Here is a 10312-nt window from a genome sequence, read left to right on the forward strand (position 1 = left end):
CTAATTTGAGACAGACTATTGCAGAGACTGAAGCATATATATTTTATAATTTATGTGGGTGTTTATTGGATGACATACAAAGTCCTACTGATTTTAGACTCTATCCAATAAAAGTTATTTTTTAGAATTTTTCTTGTTTAAGGAGTGCTCGCCCAATAGTTTTCTTTCTGTTTTTCTACCTGCTGTATACACTCTAGTGAGCACTGCCACTGCCTTTCATTTATAGTGAATATTGTCCTCACATCATTCTTTCAGGCATAGTGGTTGATGTATGTATTTACACTTTTTCATTGTCTTGTTATTCCAATAAAGAACACACTAAGATTTACTGTCTGCCTGTGCGTCGTTTCCTTCCCATTTTCCCTTTCCCCTTTGATATATACTTTATACAGTGCCCCCTGTAGTTTTCCCCTTTATGCATTGCCCCTGTAGTTTAGCTTTGCCCTTATGTAGTGCCCTCAGGCTGTAGTGTACCTATGTAGTGCCCCCAGACTGGTCCCTTATGTAGTGCCCCCAGGCTTAAATAGTGCCCCCAGACTGGCTACTTATGCAGTAACCCCAGGCTTAAATAGTGTCCCTTATGCAGCCGCCCTATACAGTGCCCCCAGTAGCAGCCCCCTTTATACAGTGCCCCCAGCAGCAGCCCCCTTTATACAGTGCCCCCAGCAGCAGCCCCCCTTTATACAGTGCCCCCAGAGTAGCAGCCCCCTTTATACAGTGCCCCCAGAGTAGCAGCCCCCTTTATACAGTGCCCCCAGAGTAGCAGCCCCCTTTATACAGTGCCCCCAGAGTAGCAGCCCCCTTTATACAGTGCCCCCAGAGTAGCAGCCCCCTTTATACAGTGCCCCCAGAGTAGCAGCCCCCTTTATACAGTGCCCCCAGAGTAGCAGCCCCCTTTATACAGTGCCCCCAGAGTAGCAGCCCCCTTTATACAGTGCCCCCAGAGTAGCAGCCCCCTTTATACAGTGCCCCCAGAGTAGCAGCCCCCTTTATACAGTAACTTATACTCACAAAAGAAAGAAAAAATAGACATCTTACCTGATCCCTGCTCCAGCCGACGACCGGTGCTGTCTGCTGCTCACGGCCCGCTTTGCACCATGGGACCGCTGCGGGGGGAGTCGGAATGGGAGCTCATGAGTGAGCTAGAGCCGGCTCCCTATGTGGCCGCAGCAGCCAATCAAAGTCTGTATGACTCATTGGCTGACTGCGCTGCTATGACAAACACACAGCTGTCGCTGGCGGCTGTGTGTTTGTGTGGAGCAGACCCGCTACTCACTGCAGTCTGCCCTACACTTGTGGGGCCCTGGGGACACTAGCGGCGGGTGCGGGCCCTGGTGCAATGCATCGGCTGCACTGCTGCTAGTTCCGCCCCTGGGTGGCAGTGCTCAGCGCGCAACTCTCGGGATGTTACAGTGCTGGGCGGGGGGGATTTTTACCGGGCGGGCCGCCCGACAAATAAAGCGTAGGGAGAACACTGATAGTGTTTTTCAAAAAGTATTCAACCCCCTAAAAATTCAACAGATTTGTCTGCATTACAGATGACACTTACACAACTTATTCCAGTCAGTAATTTTATTTCAAATGAGTAGGCGCTTTTATTTTCAAAATCCCAATTCATTATTGGTCTGCAGATTTAAAAAAAAAAAAAAAAAAATACAGAAAAATTAGCTGTATTCAACAAAACACTGTTTATTAAACAAAAAGCCAACCTAAAATCAGCACACACAAACTTTAATAATCAGTGCTTATCTGATCCAAGACCATGTCAGCTTACCAGCCCACTGCATTCTAAGAATCAACCGTTTGACTTAACATGATTAGGGCGGCTGCTCACATAGTGTTGGTCGAGCAGCTGATCCTTAGAATTCAGAGTCCTGATTGGCTGACACTGGAGACCAGACCTGGGACCATTGTTTGTGTTGGATAAATGAGTGCTACATCAGATAAGTGCTGAATTGTATACTTTTGTGAGCAGATTTTATGTTGGCCTTCTTTAATAGTATTCTGCCTATGGGTATTGCACCATTGTGGTGAATATTTTGCTTTATAGTATCACTAAATGTGCCTTGGATTTAAGATAGTTCTGTGTGTCTAAATTGGAAATTCCTCAAATAAGATAAGCTGCTATTGATCAATCCAAAGCACATGCAAATTTGGCCTTTAGTGGGATGCATACGGCTAGTCGACAAGCATTATGGGGACACGGCAACACACACCGTGATGTCGACAAGTGTGAAATTTGTACTCGTGCCGGCAGTACAACTGCCAACATGATGGTAATTAATCATGACAGTTGTACTGCCAGAAGGTGTAACATGCTGCTGACAGAAGTGTCTACATTTCAGTGTCCATATAACTTATTGCCATTCTAATTGTCGATAAACCATCTACTTTCACTTTAGTGTGTGTTTGTGTACATAGAGGGCCTGATTCAGTGGTAGATGCGCTTGCAGTTGCCCGTGTGTATGTTTTCGGGGAATCAGTATGTAATGCCAGCTGTCGGGATGCCTCCTGTCAAAATACCGACAGTGGCATCCTGATGGTTGTTATCCCGACGGGTCGGGTAAGTACACTTGCCCTCCCTTCTTGTAGCCTAACCCTCCCCACCCCGCACCCTAACCCTCCCCATTAGTGCCTAAACCTAAGTCTCCCCCAAAAAAACCCTAACGCTAACCTCGTTATGGTGCCTAAACCTAACCCTCCCCCTTCCCCACGGCTAAGATGGCATGGACTTACCTGGTTTGGGCTGACGTCTGTGTTCCGACGTCGGGATTAAGATGGGCGTTTTCGACACCTATCAAGTCCCGTATCGGACTTCTAGCATCGGGATTCAGACCGTCTGCTAACTACATCCCGTTTAATGAGTTTTGACAGCAATAATATGCAAATGCCACTTTTAGCTTTCCCCTTGTGTGGTAGTGTGCACCAGAATGTGCAGGCCCTGAGACGCCCACTGTCACAACTACAGCACCTCCAGTGGTTCTGCGCAATCCACCATTGGGGCACCAGCCCTAATGCAGGTGCAGTTTCTCAGTTTAAACATGGCTGTGGCTCTGTGTCTGAGAAGGCTACCGCTTTCTCTGACACACCCATAACATGTACGCTCAGGGTAACGCGAGCATCATAGGGGTTTTCAAAATATTTTGTGCGTTCGCATCTACCTCTGTGTCAGGCCCAGATAGATATATAGATGGATATGTAGGGTTAATTCAAAATACCAAGCAGGAGTATCAAATAATGTATAAACTAAAGTAATAGTAAATGAACATAACATGCTTTGGCAATGTACCATGGATGCAGACCTCAGCAATATCATTGAAATATATGTATCAATCCACACATAAAAGCAGTGCATAAAACCTTGCAGCAGCTACAAGATGTAAAATCCTTTAAGAAATGTAATGTTGGCCATACACCTGCACGACAAGCATACGATACGATTCGCCTCACGATTCCCCGGAGCACCTTGCAGTCCCGGCAATACGATTTGGTGTTTTTCTTTACACTCGATCTGTCCTACGATCGATTGTGTGCCTCACGGTCTCATCTGGAAAATGTAATTGAAATTACATGAATGGACGCACGATGCATCGCACGCACTAAACTTAACGGTATGATCTGCACAGGATACGATGGATAATATGGGCTGCACATCTGATCATACTATCCGATTTAGGAGCTGCGGGAGCGCGCATCGGATCATATCTTACTAAAAAAAAATACACGATTTTCACAAGATCCATCATACAACTCGTCGAAAATCGGGCAATCGGCCTGAAATCGTGCTGGTGTATGGCCAGCATAACTCTTCCTACAGTATTTTAGGTGTTATAATAATCTTAGAAAAGGCTGCACTTTGGCTGTTACCCTATTACAACATGTCTTTACATTTGTATGGCCACAAGTTTTGTCTGTTCATCTGCTTTCTACAAATATATTTATGTTTTCCATAAAACTTGTTGTACAGTAGCTGCAAATGGTTAGGATGTGGCTTACAGCATTGGCTCTGTGCTGTCATTAAATGTCGTGCAATTATTTTAACGCATCTCTTCTCCTCTTTAGTGAATCCCGATGATTTATATATTGTGGAACCATTGAAATTTTCTCCAGAGAAAAAGGTAATTATCGTTCCTTGTACACTTCCATTTTTGAAGCGCAACGGAATCTGATGCTCTATATAAGAAGATGTAAACAAAATATAAACTTAATAGTAATGAAATCACTAGAGCAGGGGTTCTCTACTCCAGTCATCAAGTACCAGCAGCATGTCATGTTTTGTGGATTTCTGTAATTATACACAGGAGTTAATCTATTTTGCTGGATCAGTAATTATCCCACCTGCTTCAAGAGACCGAAATCCTCAAAACATGACCTGCTGGGAAAACCTGAGGGTTAAGGTTGAGAACCACTGACCTAGAGAATTCCACCTTTATGCCCTATTTACTGCCAGGCTACAAGTATAGTGAGCTGGAAGGTTGTGGTGCTGAAGACTTGAGGCATCTATGGGACTGTGTTGAGCAGTGCAATCAATGACACCTTTTATTGGATGGCTGAGTCACCTGTCCTAAGGATGGATTCGAGGTTAGAGGAAGGGAGTGCGGGAGGTGATTGAAGATTTAAAATCTCTCTTCCATCCCTTCAGGGTTGAAACGTCTTTGCTCACCATGCTTGCAAACGTTTAGCTCTGCATAAATGAACATGTAACTCTTCTGGTCTCAGGAGAGAGGTACCGCCACTGACTGACTACCCTGCAGTTAGAGGGAGAGGTGTTAGTGCGAAAGTGCCACAGAGAGTGGTTAGTGCCAAAGAGGTCTAAGCACTTTTAAAAGTATTTGAACATGCAAAATATATATATTTTTAGTGCCCAGGCTGTTAGATATGCAATCATGAAATCATGTATTTATCACTGGAAAAACTGCTGGTCATATTTACAGCTTCTATGATGACTTTGACAACAAATCAGACCTGTATTTTGGGCTTTGAGAATTCAGCTATAATAAAGTGCTTATAATTCTAAATCCTCAACACCTCACTCAGGGTATTTTTTATCAAGTGCTTATAATGTCAAAATCCTCTGTGTGTGTGTGTGTTTTTTACACACACACTCACAACACCCATGCATGTATAGTCTATGGATTGTAGTTTAACATAGCCCTGTAATTCAAGTTACTTATTTATGTCCTCTTGAAGAATGTATGGATCAAATTAAACTGCAGCACTGCTATCCCAGGTTTCATCAGTAGATGGCATTACAACATTATGTAAAGCATAATGGTTTGTTCTAACGCATGTGTGTCTTGTTCATAGTGTTTTATTATGCTTTTTGACCGGCAAATGTTCTCAATTTGAACCTAAACAAATGTGACTAGGTCACCTGCTGTACATTGGATTTCAGACAGCCTTAATTTCTTTGTTTATTCATTCAACCACCTCCTTTGTTTGTATTCATTTATATGCCCATTTCTGTAGTAAAATTTCCTTTCACGTATTATCATAGGGACTTTATTTGTCCTTTACCAACTGTTGTACAGCGGCTTAGTAATATGCTGTTACTATGTAAAGATATGCTGTTACTATGTAAAGATAACGTTTTGTAGTCTAAGGAAGGGTCCTTGTATCTATAGAGAAGACCAAGAAGAAGCACAACTTGGAAGGCATAAGGCTAGGTACACTCCTTAACGACTGGTAATTGGAACGATTTTTCACCCGATTTCCCTTGAGGCTAGAAGAAACTATATTGCGTATACACACTGTACAATCTTGCATAAGATCGATCTATCGTAGCGTTCACTTGTATACAATTTTATCGTTGCTCCCGCGCACACAACGATTGGCCTAGTCATAATTGGCCTAATCGGACCGACATATGGTCTGGTTGTCCGGATGGCCATACACACTACACAATAGGCACCAAGTCGAAATACGATATCATCTGAATGACCGTGCAGCACCGACAACAAGAAGATCTCGACCCACGGGAGCACGCGATTGTGCGTACACACTATACAATGTAGACGATTTGTCGTTACAATACGGCAAATTGTCCCGATATCGTTCAGGTGTGTACCCGGCCTAAGAGAGCTGCCAAGGGACTGAGGCCAAATATGATGGCTCGCCTTCTAAAAGACTTGATACATAATTGTATATTTCTTTCAAACTTGGAAATGTGAAATAAGCTTCCCATCACTGGCGCCCATAGGCACAACTGTAATGGCTGCTCCCCACCACCCAATTTTATTATTTTCATTGTTTGGGTAGAAGTCCTCATTTGACGATTGCAGTTTAATATAATAAAAATGATAATAAAACCACGAGGTATGATTTTTTTTATTTAATGTATAGTTATTACTGGGACAGCTTGCAGGGTCAGTCTGAGCATATCCTAGCTGTCCATACTCAATGCAAGATGGTGTATGGTACACTACGTTGGAAATGTTTTGTGGTTACTGATAAAGTTCAGACTGACAGCAATAAAACAAGCGTCTATGTTCTGCAGCAAGTGGTGCCCCATGGGAAATTCACCACTGCTTCCCGTGCCTTGTAAATGAGATGGATGCTACAGTATGTTTTTAATGGAGATTCTTCCCAGTACCATTGTGAGAATTGCTACATATTTTTTCCTGTATTAATTTTTAAACTTGTTTACTATTCTACCCACAGAAAAAGCGTTGCAAATATAAAACTGAAAAAATTGAGACATTAAAACCTATGGATCCTTTAAAAGCACTGCCAAATGGGGACATTAAAACAAAGAAAGACTTCACAAACCAGAGAGACTTCTCAAATATGGGAGAGGTGTACCATTCTTCCTACAAAGGGCCACCTTCCGAGGGCAGCTCCGAGACTTCTTCACAATCAGAGGAGTCATATTTTTGTGGCATCACAGCCTGCTCAGCCCTTTGTAACGGACAACCTCAAAAGACTAAAACTGAAAAAAGAGCCATTAAGCGCAGGCGCTCAAAACTTCAGGACCAAGGAAAGTTCCTCAAAACCTTAACACAGACTAAATCTGGGTCCTTGCCCAGTCTGCATGACATCATCAAAACTAATAAAGAGTTGACTGTGGGAACGTTTGGGGTTACAACAGTTTCTGGTCATCTCTAATCATTGCAGGGTACAGGAGCTGTGTGTGTTTTTCTTTCTTTCCTCTGTTATTACATAGAGGAAGATCCAACTTATGATTTAAGGAATAAATGCACAACTTGACTAGATTGAGCTGTTCTTCGAAAAACGTGGATCATCTCCAACCCCTGGATTCTTTAAACAAGGAAATGGGGCATATTTTTCCTCTGGAAATCATTAAATAGGAATAGATTTTTCAGTTTATTTACTAGGGGGACGAACATTTAGACCCAGCTTGTTGGGTTGAACTTAAGCTCAACTAATTGTTTCCTACCATGACGTTCCTGTACTTGCACCTTTCCATATTTATGTGCCTTCTGTCTATTTATAATGCTACTGGAGAGAAAAGCACCAAAGCGTGAATGGAGGATTTTTGTTCCTTGTTCTTTTTTTGTTTTATTATTATTTTTTTTTTTACCCCCTTGATTTTTTCTGGCGCTTCACAGTATAACACTAGTGTATTAGGCCATTTCTTGGAGGAATACTTTAAAAAGACAAAAAAAAAATCCAAGTGTGAAAGGTTTATATATTTTAGATGTTCCGTGTGTGTGCATATTATAGGTGGTGTTTTCCAAGAGAGTACATTGTTTCTACTGCTGTATAGTTTACAAGAGAAATGCTTAAATTGGTTCTCTTCTGACAAAATATTGCAACTTTTTTCCACTTGGTTTGAATGTGTGTGTGTAATATATATATATGAGTATATGGCGTAAAACAATATGCTTGTGGTAAGTACTTTGCTGCCAGGGGTGCCTCTAAAATGATTCAGTAACCCTGCTGATCGTGAAGGTGTTACAGCCTTATGTACATTTCTGACCAGTGTTAAACATAAAGGTTGCACCATCTGCCCAGCATACAGAGTTTCGTAACTTCATCCCAGGTTTTAGATAATGTGATGTGCTTTTGATCTGGGGATAAAAGGGGAGTACAATTAATTTTTTTTTTTTTAACGCTTTATGTGAGGAAGCTCTTTAGCAGGATGCACACAACTCAAATCGGTACATATGCCAATTACTAGTCCTAATTAAAGATTCAATTCATATATGCCAAACTACAGTAAAGAAATCAGGCAAGCGTTCATTAATTAGACTTGTGCTAAACTATAGATGAAAACGTAAAAGGAGAACTCCAAAAACAATGACTTGGGTGGTGATCCTCCTTACCACAAGTAAGTAGGCTCATGATAAATGCACCCTGATAGCTCCTATAGTGGTGTCATCCTCCAAGGCGCACCACTTTCAGATTACTGCAAATTGTCCTTTTTTTGACACCGTTAATCAGTTTACAGAGTTTAAAGCTCCAGCCACTGTGACTTGAAGTGTCATTGGAGTGCAAGAGCTGGTAGATGCCATTTTCAGAGAGGTCCTATGAATAAAATCTCCATACTTTTGCTAGTTGTGATGGTTGGATTGATTTCTCAAATGACACATTATTTTTCATGGCATTCTCACTTTATTAAAGGCTTATTGGTGCCAATAACAAAGATTGAAATTAGATGGTGGTTTCGATCAATCTAGTGCAATTTAGGCTTATGTTAGTAAACTGGCTGCATTTATAGGACTTTTGTGCTGTACACCATTTTACTATACAAGCCTTTTAGCACATGTAAATGTTTTAAGGTGGTGATTCGTAGTAATTATGTTGCCAAAAAAGAAATATTTGCCATTTTGTTCCTTTTATACAGCATATAAAAAAAATCGATCCCGTTGACGGTTCTAGTATATTTAACCAGGTCAAACTACACTTAAACTTTGTTAAATATAGATGTGCATGCAAGGTTTTCAGTGTGATCTTTAGTAGAACTTCTTTTAATAAGTCAGGGTAGTGCTTTAAACTTCAGATGCTTTGCCATTTTGTATGTTTTGCATCAAAAGTTTTCTTCTTTATTCTGTTGACACTCAAATTAGTAAAGAAAAACTCTGTTAGCCAAGTAAGGATGTAGGAAATTGGTGATGAGCTTGATATTGACCTTCTGCTTAGACCTGATATTTTATACAAATTACAGTGTTATCCCTTCTATCAGTTTGTATGGCGTTGTAGCAGTATCCAGTAACCATTATATCAGTTAGTAGAACATGAGATGATAAGCCACAACATATGAAACCTCGATTTAAGTTGTTGGAATCTTATTTACTATTCCACAGGTGAACTGGCATTCTTTACAGTCAATTATATTGGTTTTATTTTGCATAAAGTGGTTGTATACATACAGGTCTGTCCTCATACATCTAGCCTCCTTGCGTGTTCAACAGCCCTTCTAATCGCAACATGCCGTGGTGTGACTCTGTAGCGCTGAGTGTCTTTTTGTGCAGCTTTTTTACCTTCAAATGCGTCTTATGCAAACAGTGATGCGAATAGCTAACACAAGCCGCTTCTGCTGATTAAAATGATATGCAGCATGCTTATATTCTGTGTGAGACTGCGGGTGTATCTGCTTGTGAAATGCTACGTTAGTGTCAGCGGCTGTAACATAGCATTTCACATGCACTTACACCTGCAGTCACACACAGAATATAAGCATGCTGCATATCATTTTAATCAGCAGAAGCGGCTTGTGCGAACTATTCACATCACTGTTTCAATAAGACTCATTTGAAGGTAAAAAGGCGCACGAAAGACGCTTTGTGCTTCCGAGGCACCAAGCGTCTTTCGTGCGACTTGTAGCGCATGGAGGATAGATGTATGTGGACACATCTGTATGGTGTAGTCTGTCCCAATTACTTAAAACAAAACCCTTCCATTGGTATGTAATACATTGTCAAAAAAATAATTTTATACCCTACTAGCCATAAGTTGGCCAAATCCATTTTACAGGTGGCAGTGACCACTGTTATCTCTGCAGGCTAGTGAAAGGTACTATAGTAATTTCATACTAATACCAAAGCGGGGCAATGCATTGGATCATACCGATCTTTAACATTGAGGTGTATGAAATGGATACGTTTCATTTATAGCTGTTTGCTTTTAGACATACAATGCATTTTACTATTTTAGTACTGTGTATTTATTTGGGGATGAACCAGTCAGTCTTTTTTTTTTTTTTTTTTTAATTAAGGAAAATGCATATTTTGTTTTCTAGCTACCTACAGTAAAGCAGTGCTTGGTTTGGCTACAATTTGTCAATCATCTGTCATGTCTGTGCCATTTTATGTGATTTATATAAATCCACAATGGCCCAGGGCTGAAATTG

At 41.2% G+C, this 10312-nt stretch overlaps 1 protein-coding gene across 4 annotated transcripts in view; it reads left to right on the top strand.

The window, feature by feature from the left end:
* Nucleotides 1–9430, top strand: part of SUCO (SUN domain containing ossification factor) — a 113197-nt gene extending 103767 nt beyond the window's left edge. For all 4 annotated transcript variants that reach the window (XM_088482183.1, XM_088482184.1, XM_088482186.1 and 1 more), the window contains 2 exons: nt 4063–4118; nt 6661–9430. In XM_088482183.1, coding sequence (XP_088338309.1) covers nt 4063–4118; nt 6661–7104 — 500 coding nt within the window. In that variant the 3' untranslated portion in view covers nt 7105–9430. The remainder of the gene's footprint in view (nt 1–4062; nt 4119–6660) is intronic.
* Nucleotides 9431–10312: the final 882 nt, after the last annotated feature.

The sequence above is a fragment of the Taudactylus pleione genome, unplaced genomic scaffold (genome assembly GCF_031769625.1).
Source record: "Taudactylus pleione unplaced genomic scaffold, aTauple2 ptg000017l, whole genome shotgun sequence".
NCBI classification, from domain to species: domain Eukaryota; kingdom Metazoa; phylum Chordata; class Amphibia; order Anura; family Myobatrachidae; genus Taudactylus; species Taudactylus pleione.